The following is a 15,951-nucleotide window of genomic DNA, read 5'->3' as shown; positions in this document are numbered from 1 at the left end:
TATTCTGATCTCTTGTCATAATTACAGTTTTCATTTACTGTTAGAATTGGCATGTATTGTTTGTTTTATAACTAGTTCTAGTTGCCTTTATTCTCACTCTTCATTTTTTATTTTTAACAAATGTCCTATTTCCCAAATAAAAATAGCTTACAAAGAAGGCATAAAACATGGTAAATGGAAAACTGAAGCCCATGCTACTGGTTTGTGTCCCCGTCTCATTCTTTAGTACCATCATTGCATCTGGTGGCCCAAGCAAGAACTGAGCCATTCCTTCACCTTCCTCTCCTTCATCCATTTGTGCTTAGCTAATTATAGGCCTATCAGTTCTACCTTTCATTTCTCTCACCTGAACTAACCTCTCCAAGCCTTTTACCACTGCCCCTACTCCTGCCTTCATCATTCCTCACCTGAATCTCTGCAGTTGCCTCCTGTCTGGTCTTCCCGCTCTCAATCTCCTCCAACGACTCTAACCACTATTCTTATAATTCCCCTTGTCAGTTGAGGGTCTCTAAATATTTTCCAAGCCTTTCACAAATTTGTTGCATCTCCCTGTTTGTGCCCATCTCCTGCTAGTCTTCCTGATACAACTTGTGTTCCAGCCAGATAGAACTATTAGTTCTTTCCAATATATGTCGTGCACTCTCATGCCTATGTACCTGTAGATGTTATTCTGGCTGGAATGCATTTCTCCTCCTCCTTTTTTCCACTTGGACTTTAAAATCCCAACTCAAATGTTATCTTTCCCATAAAGCCGAATCCTCAGATTCAGTTGCTCCTCTTCTACACTTCCTTAGCATTACGTGTGTTTGTGTGTGTGTTTCCTCTGTCATAGCACCTATGTTGTATTGTAATTCTTTGTTCACCTGCTAATTGTCTGTTCTAAACTGTGAACTCTTAATGGAGGGACCATGTTATATTCACCCTGTATTGCACCTTACCTGGGACCTACAACATGGTGGATGCTCAGTCAAGATTCTCTGAATGACTTTTTATACCTCATAATAGTCTTTGAGAGTATTTGTTGTTCTTGTTCTTAAACTACATCCAGTGTATGGATCTTCTTGGAACATGTTGACTGTTTTCATCAACAGTGGTACAAAGTTTGACAACTCTAAAACCGTCAAGAAAGCAGCCACTTTGTGAGATGAAGGAGGCATGGTTTATTCTTGTAACTATATTCTGGCACCCAGTCCATTTTTATTTTCCCTGAGGTTTCATTTATTTCTTTTGTTAAATTGTGAGGCTTTCTGCTCTATGCTGAGATTGAGACCATTAAAATTATTGGGTTCTTTGATTTTATCTATTTTTCTGATGGACAATGTGTAGAGTACCTTTCTTAGGAAGTGACTTTATATGATGGACTCAACTGTGTTCACCTGAACTATATCAAAGCACAAACTTAATGCTACATGGAACTAAATTGTGTTCAAACACAGCCTGGACCGGTGCTTTTCTTTAGTTATCTAGTATGTATGCCTTCATATCTAAATTTTTTTTTTTTTTTTTTTTTTTTTTTTTTTGTAGGCTGTCCGGAGTACACATAGCTTAGAAGTTCCATTAAGCCATAAGGGAAAACTGATGGTGACGGAGGAATATATTGACTTCCTGGTAAATGTAGCAAATCAAAAAATGGAGGAAAACAAGAGGAGAATTGAAAGGTACATTAATTGGCTTTTGCCATGTCATTCTTATATTCCTAGATCATCCTTGAAAATATTAATACATACCATCTTTAGTTGATATTTCCAACTGCTTATCTGCTTGTAGTTTTAGCATCAGTGATAAAAAATTATCAAATTAGTAGGTGAAAGCAAGCCAGGCTGTAGTAGATGCTGCATAGAGCATAATGAGAAGGCTCTGTGGGAGATGGTGGGAGACATGACTGCCAGCAACTGGGGTGAAAGAGAGAATAGTAGCCAGTCAGATAGGTGACCACAGCCACAGTAACCATGACTGAGGAATTGACGGCTGCCAGGGGAGAGGTGCACACTGCCCCTGTGTGATTCATCAGAGATCACCTAGAATCCCTAAGAAAGTCAGGTCCATTTGGAGGAAGCAGCCTGGTTAATTTTAGTTTTCTATCTCTGGCTAGTTCCATACCAATCTCTTATCATGGGTTAGATCTAGAATTGCCATCTTTGTTTAAGTGGTTCTCATTTCACATTTTTATATTTCTTTTGCTCTTAAACTTTACCTTTTAGCAGATCAAACGCTTACATTACTTCTTTTCCCATGTTTTCCTAAGACTAGATTTTGATTTTAGAAAATGAATAGTGTGCAGCCTTTCTTGTAAGAAGATAATGCCACTGACCTACCATCAGGATGTACATTTCTGGGTTATTCAAGGAGTGACAGCTAATTTGATGTTATTTATAATTTTCTTTTCCTCTTCTTGCCACCACCTTGGCCATCTCACATCTAGTCAATAACTTCCTGAATATCTCTTGAGTTATTCTTTCTCCAACCTACTGTTTCTTTCTTCATTTAAGACCATTATACTAACTTTATCCTCTGTTCTCAGGATAGAATACATCTAGTATGGCTCACTGCTTAGCCATTCTCTACATTAACAGAAGGATGTCTGTAAAATGCAGAAGAATCTTATTGCTAAAAATTCTTTATTTTTATTTATTTTAATTATGATTCTTTTTCTTTAATTTTTATTGTTATTTTTTAATTATGATTCATTTTATTTATGTGATTTTATTTTTCATTGCTTGCTTAAAATCCTTTAATACCTAGGACTTTTTTTGAAGTAGCTAAGGCTAGGAGTGCCACTAGTATGCCTTGTAGCATAGTGGAAAGAGGTAGCACTCCTTCCAACACAAGTTACTGAACTCCCTTGGCTTCGTTTTCCTCATCTGTAATGTGGAGGAAATACCTTTCTTAAAAATAAATTATTAGAGTACATTAGATAGAATGTATAATGACTCTCCATGTCCCTGCCATGGATTCTCAGGATAGGATAGCTGCATTGAAAGGAATTTGACCTCCAAAAAGATTTCTGGCCTTTATCCTGCTCTTGGGCAGATAGCTACTGGATTCTTGGAATTTCCCCTGATAGGAGAATTTTTGTTTTATAGTGGGCTCAGGACCACACCTACAGTCTTAAGTTGGGACTGTCCACATCAGAAAGACCAACCTTGTGATTATGAAGTTGGGAGTTTGAGCCAAGACCTAGGGAAGGAAGGGAGACTGGAGATTGAGTTCAGTCATGTGGACATTGATTCCACCAATCATGCCGACATAATGAAACTCCACATGAACTGTGAACACTTGAAACTTGCGTGAGCCTTCATGGTTAAGATGATAACATTACTGTGCCAGGAGGTGATGCGTCCTGACTCTATGTGAAGAGGATCATGCTTTTCAGAGCCCCCAGAACTTGTCTTATGCCGTCTTCTTTTTGCATTATTTTACTGTAATAAAAACTATAATCACAGGTAGAGTGCTTTTAGTGGTTTCCGTGATTTGCTCCAGTGAAAAATCATTGAACCCAAGAGGATGGTAAGAACCAGAGAATTTGTGACAGTTGTCCGGAAATTCCAGTGGCCCTCAGGTCCTCTGAGCTTGCTGCTGGTGTCTGAAGGGCAGTCTTATAGAGCTGAACTAACCTTTGGAATCTGGCCTAACTCAGGATAGTTAGGGTTAGGGTCACAGTTGAATGGAGTTGCTGTTAGAAATGGCAAAAGTTGCTAAAGTTTTGCAGTCAAGATAGTAGTCCTCTTTCTTCAATGAGTCATTAGAGAATAAACCTGTAATCACATTAGTGTGCCACCGTCCAGCCTTTCTCAACCAGGGTTCTTCATTTGAACCATAGAATTCACAGAATTATTCAAGTGACTATTTTCTCAGTTCTCCCAAGGATGCTGTAAAACCTGTATCATTCGAGAGACACTGGAGAGAAGTTAATCATTACACACAATAGTTACCTTAGGGTATCGGGGTTTAATTCTCTAGTGGAACCCTATTTGAGAAAAGCTGAGAGATTACCTGGCCACATAATACTTTGAGCAAATATTCTAACTAAAGTGATGATTTCAAGTATGCAGCTAAAAAGCAGCCAGCTACTCTCTTTGAGTGTAGAATTTGAACTATATGTAGGTACTTTCCAAAAGTTTATTCTATTTGTTAAATTCTAATCCAGTGAGACTGTTTACTAAAACATGGGAGGTAGCAAAATCAGTTTTCTCTGTTTCCTTACTTGAATTTCAACAAGATGATAAATATAGCCCAAGATCAACTCACTATACACCTGGTGAAGTTAATTTAGCCACCTTCACCAACTATAAAATCAAATTATGCTTTACATCCATTGACTCAAAAATGTGTTTTGAGATTATTGTGTGTATGCTGCTAACAAGAAAGCCAAGCTCATCATATAAAATCAGGGAAAAATTAAAGAAAGGTAAAATGTCTTAAGATACTGATTGGAAGATTACATGTGAATTCAGAAAATGTGAACAAATTAGGGAGCTCTTTGGGAACAGCTGTACATTCAACCAAATGCAGAGAAAGAGTTACTATTCTGATGTTGTAAAGAAAAAATGATAAAACATTGGAGGTGATGAGTTCTGCAATCAGACAAACTAAAATCGGTTTGTCCTGAGACCAAAGTTTCACTATTCAAGCATCTATAAAAGAAAATTTTAAAAAGTCAAAATCCTAATGACTAAAATAACATTTAATCAACAAGAAATATTTTAACTGCAAACGTAAAAAATCAACATTAAGCAAAATATGTTTAATAAAAAAAAAGTCTCCTTTATGAAAAACAATTCCCAGGTACCCTTAGGAGGGGGCTTATCACGTCAGATTAGATTCCTGGGGTTTCTGGAACTGAACAAGACAAGACCTTCTTCATAAACAGTTGATTTGGAGACAGAAACTGCCATCAGATTTAGTAAAACGGTTTTATATATAATGATTTCTATTTGAAAAACATGCAGTTTGGAAGTCTGTTTACCAAGGAAAAGAAAGCCATATTTGCATCTGTTCTAGTTTGCTAGCTGCTAGAATGCAATATACCAGGAAAGGAATGGCTTTTAACAAGGGGAATTTAATGAGTTGCTAGTTTACAGATCTAAGGCCGAGAAAATGTCCCAATTAAAACAAGTCTATAGAAATGTCCAATCAAAGGCATCCGGGGAAAGATACCTTGGTTCAAGAAGGTCGATGAAGTTCAGGGTCTCTCTCTCAAGTGAGACGGCACATGGTGAACACAGTCAGGGCTTCTCTCTCGGCTGGAAGGGCGCATGGCAAATACGGCATCATCTGCTAGCTTTCTCTCCTGGCTTCCTATTTCGTGAAGCTCCCCGGGAGGCGTTTTCCTTCTTCATCTCCAAAGGTCTCTCTGGTGGACTCTCTGCTTCATGGTGCTGCAGCATTCTCTGCTCTCTCTGAATCTCTCTGAGTCTCTCATTCTCCAAAATGTTTCCTCTTTTATAGGACTTCAGAAACTAGTCAAGACCCACTCAGATGGGTGGAGACATGTCATCCCCTAATCCAGTTTAACAACCGTTCTTAACTAAATCTCATCAACCAGGGAGATGATCCCATCACAGTCCCAAATACACAGCATTGAATAGAGACTATTCTACCTTTAAGAAATGGGATCCATATTAAAACATGGCTTTTCTTAGGGGGCATACTTCCCTTCAAACCAGCACACATCTATTAATACAAGACCAGGACTTGGATCAGAAGAAACTACTGTGGGCTATGAGTAGAAATTAGCCATATTGCAGTAAGAAAAAGGAAGAGTGCAGTGAGCTGGCCTTAAAGGCAGGCAGGGATTTATATGAAAAGCCCAGAGCCCTGGGGAAGAATGGAATTGACAGGCAACAAAATTATAACTCCTTTTCATGCGCTGTATCCTCTGGGCAAATCAAACTGCTCACCATTTAAGGCTTAGTATTGCCACATCTTTTTCTTTGTTCATACTGTTCCTTCTGTTCTCTCTTGCTTGTGATGCTCCTTAGCTTCCTTGTGGATAAGTATTGCTTTCTAGGATTCTGTCCTTTGTCCATAGCTTTATCAATTTCCCCACATACTTGTAGATCTTCCAAATTTCTTCTGAGTCCTGGGCCCATATATCCAGTAGCCCAGTGAATATGTCTACCTAACATACCCATCAACCCTTTCAACCCCAGAGCCATTTCCTTGGTTCAAAATTCTAATCATTTTTTAGCAGTATCATTACTATGCCTCAGTAGAAGACAGAGACACATAGCATACTGAATAACAAGTAACCGATTCCATTTTTCCCTACTAAAATATGGTCACATTGAATATAGGACCTCCCTCTCCATTTACCCTCCTTCCCCACTCCATTTTAAATATCTTATCCTAAGATAGTATCTGGCTCATATTGAAGCCCAATGAATATTTATTTAATTAACAATAAAGAATAAAAGAACTTGAAAATTAACCCATTATATTTACTGAGTTCCCCAATGGCAAAGACAGTTTGTTCATCATTATACTCTCAAGTGTCTAGCATGAGAATGGTGATTAATAAATTTTGCTAGAGAGGAGAATGGTGGTAAATAAATGTTTGCTGGGGGAAGGAAGTATAAGGGAACTTTGTACTTTCTGCATGATGTTTCTATAAACCTACAACTTCTCTAATAAAAAGCAAATTTAAAAAAATAAATGAATAAATATTTGCTAAATTTAATTGACTTACGTTTTCCATAAATAGTACTGCTTTTAAGGTTTCAAAACCTTAGGATCATTATTCTGAAAAATGTGTAAGATCACTTAGAGATGGGGCAAGCAAATGTAGGCCCTTGCTTCATAGTCTAGGTCAGAAGTAACCAGATGAATGGGATTCATGCTGCAGACATTAACTGGACATGGCATCAAATTGGAAATGGCATAACACAGAGAAGGAGGATTCAAGGATAACAGAAATCTTAGACTCCTGAAGTTACTAGTCTTAACATTTAAAAAAATGGAGCAAAGGCAGCTAAATAAATGATTTATACATTTCTCTACATACTTAAGATCGAAGAAGTAAATAATAGAAAATGAAAACACATTTTATTTTCTGATAGTTCCTCCTTGGATTAGCCTTCTCCCTATTTTTTTCCTTCTCCTCTTAATTCCTCTCCCATCACCTACCCAACTTCCATCTATCTTTGAGATTCTGCCCAGGCATCAGGTTTTTTTCCAAGAAGCATTTCATGGTATCAGTTGGAGCAAGGTGTCCCTCAGTGTGCTTATCCTTTTTATGGCCAGTTTAGTGTGGCTTTACAGCTCAGTACCTCCTGTTATACCAAAAGTTTCTTGGGGCGTGGACCATACCTCTTCCCTTTGATTCCAGCACCTAGCATGGGCCCTGCCCCATACATGTTGTTTTTAATAGAAGTGGTAGAACTTAATCAGTTAAAAACCAAATATATAATACATGACATTAGCTTTCTTTGGTATCTGTGGATAGTGGAAGCCTATAAGGGAAGGAAATCGGGCCTAGATTTCCTCAATTTTATTTTCCTGTTACAAAAGTAGAAAAAAATTCCAGCCCTTTACTGCAGGTAGCCTCCTAACTCGCCTTAAAAAAATTTAGTTTTTAGGGATGGCCTGAAACTTTCTCTCTCATAAAGAGAACTACGTATAATTTGCCCTAAGGTATAATTTTCTTGATTTCAGAGGTAGAAAAACTGAAGACAGTTTGATTTTCTTTCAAAGGGGAAAAACCCAAAACAGTTGTCTGAGCCTACATTTCTTTTTATGCTCAGAGCTCTTTTTGTTGCCTCTGAGAGCTGAGAAAATTACACTTTAAGAATTAGGCTTTCCCAGGATTCCCTACAGGGCCTTACAGGACCCGGCCCCCTCCTATCTCTCTAACTTCATTTTCTGTCACTCTCCCTTTGTATTCTGTTCCAACCATCCTGGCCTCCTCACCTCTGACAGCTCTCCTAGGCGTGCTCCCACCTCAGAGCTGCTGTACTTGCTGTTCCCTCTGCCTGGAAAGCATTTCTCTCATATAACTGCATGGCTCACTCTCACCTCCTTCAAGTCTTTATGCTCAATGTTATCTTCTTAGTAATGCTTTCCCTGACCATCTTTTTAAAATTTTAATTCTCTACTCTCTTAACACATCTTCCTCTTCCCCTCACTATATTTTTCTCTTTTCATTGTTTAACATACTCTCTGCTCCCATTAGAATGTAAGCTCCATGAGGACAAGAATTTTTGTCAGTTTTGATCACAGAGGTATCCTTAATGGCTAAGGCAGTACCCATTACAAAACCATGCAGGCTCAAAGACTATTTGTTGAATGAATGCATTTATCAAATAGGGACAATAGTCCTACCTCATAGCAGTGTCTGAATTAAATCAGAATATTTAATAAATGGTGCTATTGTGATTAAGGGTCAAATTTATAACACAAGAAAAAATACAAAAAATGCACAAAAGCAATTCATGTTAGGCAAAGACATTAGGTGACAGAGATGGTCAGAGGGACGAGGGCTGGTTGTGGACTGGAGGGGATTCTGCAGGTTTCACAGGAAAGAGGGCTTTGGTCTGGGTCTCGGGGGCCTGGTAGCATTGGTGTCAGTGTGAAGCCGACAGAGGACAAAGGAACACATGCATAGTGCCAAAAGGCTTGAGCAAAAGCCCGTGTGTGAGAGAGCACATGGCAGAAATGCTTTCATCATCCCATGTCCATAGTATATTCATTTCTCTTCAACAACTTTCCTATAAGCAGGCCATAGTTCCACACCACAACCCATTATCCAGATCGCTGCCTCCCAGGTTCACCACCCAAGCCAACCCCTCCCAGCTACCTGACTAAATCATCACCCTTTCCCATGCCATTATAGGCTGTCCAAGATGCAGAAAGGTTTTAATATTCTCCAAATAATTACATGGTGACATTCTTTTATAAATCATCACATAAAAGTTTTCTGTAAACTTGTATGCAGCGAACATAAAAACAAATGTATATTTCCAGACACAGTTTACTGGTGACTGTATTTGTACTTTCAGTCTGTATTAATCAAGATTCTCTAGAGAAACAGAATCAACAGGAAACACTCGCAAACATAAAATTTATAAAAGTGTCTCACGTGACTGCGGGAACACAGAGTCCAAAATCCGCAGGGCAGGCTGTGAAGCTGACGATTCCAACGGAGGGTCTGGACGAACTCACAGGAGAGGCTCGCCAACCGAAGGAGGAAGAGAGCCTGTCTCTTCTGAATCCTCCTTAAAAGGCTTCCAGTGATTACATTAAGTATCACTCATTGCAGAAGACACTCCCCTTGGCTGATTACAAATGGAATCAGCTGTGGATGTAGCTGACATGATCATGATTTAATTTTATGAAATGTTCTCATTGCAACAGACAGGCCGGCACCTGCCCAACCACACAGACAGGTACCACCACTTGGCCAAGTTGACACATGAACCTGACCATGACACAGTCCCTCTACCAAGAATGCCCTTCACCCACTCAATTTCTGCATGTCAAAGGCCAATCTGACATAAACCATGGACAATAGTTATGGTACTAATTTAATAATCTTTCATCAATTGTAACAAATGTATCTGCTGTTTAAGTGATAGCAGAATTGTAAAAAAAGTGTTATCATTAATTGTAACAAAATTTCCACACCAATGCCAGTGTTGGTGGTAGGGAGAACATGTAACTGTAAAACAAATTTCTGACATATTAAGATAGTCTCTCAAAGGACTCTTGAAGCTCCTGAACAAAGAAGAAAGGAAAACTAGTATTTGAAGTTTTCATTCTTGACTTGCAGCAAGAAAGGATCGTTGTGTCATTTTTACTGCTTGTTTTTTGGTACCCCAAGGACGTAGCCTTGAATTTCTTAAGTTCTTTAATGGAAGATTAAAGTAAGGCAGCTGTTGTCTTCAAAAATTTTTTATGTGCTAAACAAGGCATTTTACACAAGATGTTAATTCTCTGTGGTCATAAAAGCAATTTAATCTTTTCTTTCATTTCCTAGGAATAAAATATAATCCTTAAAAAAGACCTGGTTACCTATGCCTAAAATTTACCGTGGAGAATGACAGATGAGGTTGCATATCATGGATACCCTGTTAGGATCAGATAGGGATGATTCACAGCATCTTGGGCATGCTCAGATTTATGTTTTAGATAGAATAGGTCATCCTGGAGGCAGTGTGGAGGAGAAGAGAACCAGTTATTGAAGTCACCCAGAATGATGGCAAAATCTGGAGAGGAAGACCAAGCCAAGAGTAGAGGTTTTCATGAATGTAAGGGAGTGCACACAGAGTATTGGCAGATGAAGGAGTTTAATTTGGCAAACTGTTGGCAAGCCAGTTGAATTCTGACTCATCTCCCAACTCCAGTAGATATGGAAAGAATGAATACGCAGTGTCCACTTCAGAAGCATGTAGGAGAGTAGACATCTTTGTGGGGCATCAGATTTCAGTTAAGTAAGAATTAAAGGTGCATTCAATAAAATGATTGTGCCTACAAAGGAATTTGCCATGGAACCGAATCTAAAAAGTTACCTGTTAGTTAATATTTCTCAAAGCCTTTTTCCTTTTACTATATCTCTGTCTTTGAGATTGATTTATTCATTGAAGAAATATTTATTGCTCATCTGTTATGTGCTAGGCATAGTGCTGGCTATCAAATTATACAACAGTGAGTACACAAGTTGTTGAAATATGGACAGGATATGTAGTAATCTCACTGTGCATGTATTTTGAGTTGTGTAGAGTATTTGGAAGTAGATGAGTATTTTGTTCTTTTAAGGCAGTTTTAGAGCCTTTGCAAGTAAAATTTATCCTGTTCATTGAATTAAAGAGGCAGATTGGGAAAACAACAATTGGTCCAAATGGCAGTCTTTTCTGTAGATGTCAAAATTTTCTTGTCATAGTCTCCCATTTTAGTAGAATATAAAAATAAAATGGAATCCTACAATGGCAAGGGAGTTCTCAATTACCGGATCATTCTAATCTATTGGATTTAGGATAATACGAGCATAGTTAATTACCTTTTCTTTTATACTCATCCCTTCATTTATTCAGCATGTCCTTACAAAGTGCCTGAGATGTTGCAAGCACTGTTCTGCAGGCTGGGATTATAAGAGAAAACAGCATAGACAATTTATTTGGGCTCATAGTGTTTATATTTTATAAAAATAGTCATTATTGAGAGTTAAGTCTTTGCCAGTCACTGGGCTAGGTATATATGTTACCTCCTCTGACGACCCTGCTAGATAGAGCATATACCAGTTTTATGAATTAGATATCGAGAGTCAGTAAGGTTAATTGAAACCAGTTGACCTCAGCTTTCCCAATCACATGCTGGTGTCAGGCTACATACTACTTACCTCACCTGGCTGCCTTCCAACATCTATCTAAGACTACTTTGTCAAGCAGTGAGTATTGTGTTAAGTGTTAACATGGAGGTAAAAAAGAAATGAAGGACAATTTTCAAGGCACTTACTTTATTAAATCACAATGTTAACACTAAAACTCCAGTAGAAAATTGGATAAAGGAAAAGGATAATATAAATTAAAAAATTCAAATAGCTAATAAGTATTTGGAAAATATTCAATTTCACTTGCCAACAAAAAATATGTAAATTAAAATAAGATAGCATTTTCACCTATCAAAGTGTATTTTGTATTATTCGGTGTATGAGAGAAGTAGACTCAATTACTGCTATTAGCAGCAAAATGAAAAATGGGCAGTTTTTATCAAAAGCCTTAAAATGTTTATTCCCTTAAAGTAATAATTACATTTCCAGGTATTTATCCTAAAGAAATAGAAACACCTATCACATTATTTTCAAAAGTGTTTATCACATTGTTGTTAGTATTAGGGAAAATTTTTAAATAATCCACATGTGCTAGGCAAATAAGTAAATTAAAGCCAATCTACATGACAATATTATGCAACCATTAAAAAGTGTTATTTTGTGGTTCATTTGATGATATGGAAGATGTTCTCAGTAAATATGAATTTGGAAAATCAATGTAAAAATTTATATGTAATATCTTAATTGTGTAAAAATAGCAGGTGTGTGTGTATGTAGATCCATTTATTCAGCATGCATTTAAAAAAATTAGAAATAAAATTTTTAAGTGTTTCTGAGTATAGGTGTATAGGTGATCTTTATTTCATTTCATATATTTTCCCAATTCTTTAAAATGATCATCTATTACAATTATGATTTTTTTATTAAAAAAAATAATTTCTGTCCTCTTTTACATTCTTTGTTTAACCCCTACATCTGGGATGTAAATGGAGGAAAAAGAGAGGTTGTCAAGAGGTGATTCCTACCCAATTTTCAGGACTGTTCTTAACTGATAACAGTGTTGGTGTTTTTTTTTTCCCCTACTTAAAAAATTATAAAAGCAATGAATATATTATTTCTTGAATATGTTGTCTATTTAGAAGCCTAATATAGTACAATGCCATGTTTACATGAGTACTAAATGTATTTCAGTCATTCAGTTTAAAACCTACATATATATATAACATTAGTATTTATTTCTTTACAGGTTTTATAACTGCTTACAACACGCGTTGGAAAAGGAAACTATGACAAATTCACATTCCAAGATCAAAAAGGAAAATAACCCAACATATATTCCTAAGAAGAAAAGAAACCTAGAAAAAATACATGGCAAATGTATTACTGAAAAAAATGAAAACAAACTTGAAAACGATGATGATGATGATGAGCTAGGAATCAGTGTTATCTTCCCTGGAGATTACTAAGATTTGGTTCTGAAGTGTCCTGGAATAATGTTTCTAATATGTATTATAAATTTGCTCTTTATAAGAGTATTTTAACCCTTACATCAGTCATTCATAAAAGTAAGATTTAATTTCTCTCTATGAAGACATAAACAGATTTTTTTTCAAATAGATTTGTAAAATGTTTGCTCATTAAATAGTACTTTTTATTCACATGGCAATTCATTGCAAAAATAATGATTTTATTTATGCCTCTTTTTTTAAGTTTCAATTTCTACTTCTGCAAAACAGTCTCAGTATAATACCATTTCAAGAGAAATTTAGCATCAGAGATATGAATAAGTCCATTACATTTTCTGCCTATGTAAGTTACTGCTTATTTTCCTTATTAAATGGCATTTACATAACTATTTTCAGAATTTATCAAATCATAAAAATTAGATATTAAAGGGGAAATTACTAGTTAGTCACAAAGCTAATAAATTATAAGAATACCAGATCACCAAGTTAAAAAAAAAAATACGTAAAGTAGTATTGAGTTCTGATTTTAGCATTTCCTAATAATTTGTAATTTGTCCAAGTTTTAACTCTACTATTCATTTTCATCCCAGATGCTTTTGTTCTGATAACTATAATTTTGTACTCTAGTTTTTAAAATAGGTTGATTTTTGGGTGGTGCACCCGTGGCTCAGTGGCAGAATTCTCGCCTGCTGTGCCAGAGGGCCAGATTTGTTCCCGGAGCCTGCCCATGCCAAAAATAAATAAATAAATAGGTTGACTTTATAGACATCTGTTGTCCTCTAAATAATGATGAGGAGGCTCGAAAGTTATTGTCAGATTTTTCTTCACTCCTTTTTTCTATTGTAGTTCTTAATTGCTCTTTCCTTTTGGCCTACAAAGTAAGATACTAATATTTACTGTCCTGATTTCTTTAAAATTCCCACAACATTTAGGAAGTCTTCTAATAAACATCCATTTCATGGTTCAAGAAAGAACCTCCTTTGAGTCCTCAATCTTTTTTTAACCATCCTGCAGCATTTGGTGCAATTTACCACTCTTGCACGAATCTGCCTTATCATGGGATTCAGTAATGTTTTCTTCTGAGTCATTTCACTGTGTATGAAAAATCCTTTTTTGTTTGTTTTCTCTTCAGCCCTTAAACAGTTTTCATCATTTAACACTTTAGAAGTATTTTTAGAACTTTGAGAAAAAAAAATACAGAAACCACAAGAGAGAGATTCTTCAAGTAGACACTAGATGTGTATATCTTTAAAAATTCCCAAGTAATTCTGATTGTAAACTAATGGGTAATAACCACAGTAATTATTGTCTTTGGCCTCATCTTGCATCCTCTTCACCCAAGCCATTTGTCCATTCCAATAGGCTTACTCTATAAGACAGTGACCCAATCTGACCTGTCTCCTAAGCTTCAGCTAACTACGCCTCTCCAGCAGAACTGTTATTTTCTGAAAGTTTTTTCTCTTGTTAGACTGTTCCTCTTGTTTCTTTGTCCTTTGGCTAGAGAAAGCAGGCTTTTGTTGGGACTTTTGTATGTGTCTGAGCCCACTGGCTTTTCCAGTACTCAGTCTGAGATAAAGTGGGATAAGAAGAAACACCACCAGGTCCAAGATTCCTAGCCACCCTGCCACCTTCTCTCCACCTTTCAGTCTTCTTATGCTTTATATATAATGTCCAAGGTTTTTAGTTGCCCTTAGGAAGGAACAGGAAAATTAAGTCTACTTCATCTTCCAAGAATCAGAGGTCTAATGTTAATTTTTTAATTACTGTTAACATCAAATTGGTTGAATATTATTGCAGTCACTTTTGGAACCCTATTCAGAGAGCCTCAGATCCCATTTTTTTAGTTCTGTGCACCATTTGTCAGCTCATGTGCTTTGCTGCTAATGTTTTAGGCTCCTGGACTCTTTGCATTCTGAAAGATAAAAAGAACCTAGACATGTTTTCTGCTCCCTTAGACACACACACATAAATACACAGCCGCACACACACTGTCTCATAGCCAATAATGACTGCGTGCAGAGCTACAAAAGACAACTCCCTTGCCAAGTAATGTGATAAACTTGAAATGCACAGATTGACATCTAAGCTCCCAGGAGGATGAGGCCAAGGCTGCAACTTCATCTGAATCCCTCTCCTGTTTTCTCCACTCCGTTACCAGTTTGTCCTGGGAGCACCCACTTAATAAATCACTTCCACTAGAAAAGAGTCTGCTTCTGCAAGAAACTGACCCAAAGAGGAATTGAGATTATTTTGATGGCATAGATTTTATTAAAGAGTTGATACAGTGTGCTAGAAATTAAATCATTGGTAGTCATTTATATCATTAAGATTATATCAGTGGTGATTGGTGGTAGGTACAGGAAACTAGAGGTTGGAATGATTGATTCTAGGTGAAGGTGTATTAGCAGTCCAATCCAAGGAGGTATCACTTTGTCTCAATCTTAAAGGACAAGATTCACACTTACCTGAGAGAAAATCCAAGAAAAAACTCCTTCAGTCAGAAGCAATATGTAATGGAAATGAAACACCAAAGAGCATGTTTTTTACAGTGATGATGACTATTCCAGTAAAGCTGAAACACAGCATATGGTATGAAATGAGTCCAGAAAAAATGCTAGTAGAAGCCCAGTAGTGAAGGCCTTGTATTCCAGCATGGGGTAGACCAGACCTCAGAGTCACCCAAGCTGCATCGGGCTGATGGAGGTGTTTCTAAAGCACTGACTCCTAGGCCCTACCCCAGATTTCCCAGAATCTCAATGCTGGAGTCCAGCTATCTGTATTTTTAAAAACTTTCTATTGTGGTAACATCTATACAACTCAATTAATTACTTAATAGTTTATATTAATTAAGTGACATTAATTGCATTCACAGTATTGTGCAACCATCACCACCATCCATTACTGAAACTTTACTTATCCATGTGATTCTCATAAAAATCAACCCAGCACTGATCTACAGACTTAGAATCTATTGGTAACAGACTTAATCCAGAAGACATTGGAGAGGAATTGATGTTTTTATATAATGCTTGTAAGAGTGCCATAGGTTGTGTGTATTTACAACTTGCGAGCTTCCAATATATTAATTGGTTAAGTCAAATCACTGTCTTTATCCTAAGGTCTACAGAAGGAACCAGGAGGCATGGCAACAAATACAGCTGTGAAAAGTTGATCTTTGTACAACTCCAGAATGGGACATTCCAATAAATAACAAAATGAATG

General features: G+C 36.9%; 1 protein-coding gene across 3 annotated transcripts in view; it reads left to right on the top strand.

Annotated features, from left to right (window-relative positions):
- Positions 1–15,951, top strand: part of TYW3 (tRNA-yW synthesizing protein 3 homolog) — a 25,102-nt gene extending 9,151 nt beyond the window's left edge. Inside the window, exons 5-7 of one of the 3 annotated variants that reach the window (XR_013159399.1) lie at positions 1,525–1,658; positions 12,510–12,828; positions 12,974–15,951. Coding sequence is in view for 2 of the 3 variants with exons in the window: in XM_077120609.1 (XP_076976724.1) it covers positions 1,525–1,658; positions 12,510–12,729 (354 nt within the window). In the remaining variant the exon portion in view is untranslated. The other 2 variants (XM_077120609.1, XM_077120610.1) reach the window with 2 other exon arrangements.

Source organism: Tamandua tetradactyla, chromosome 11, assembly GCF_023851605.1.
Source record: "Tamandua tetradactyla isolate mTamTet1 chromosome 11, mTamTet1.pri, whole genome shotgun sequence".
NCBI classification, from domain to species: domain Eukaryota; kingdom Metazoa; phylum Chordata; class Mammalia; order Pilosa; family Myrmecophagidae; genus Tamandua; species Tamandua tetradactyla.
This window is presented reverse-complemented; position numbering and strand designations above follow the sequence as displayed.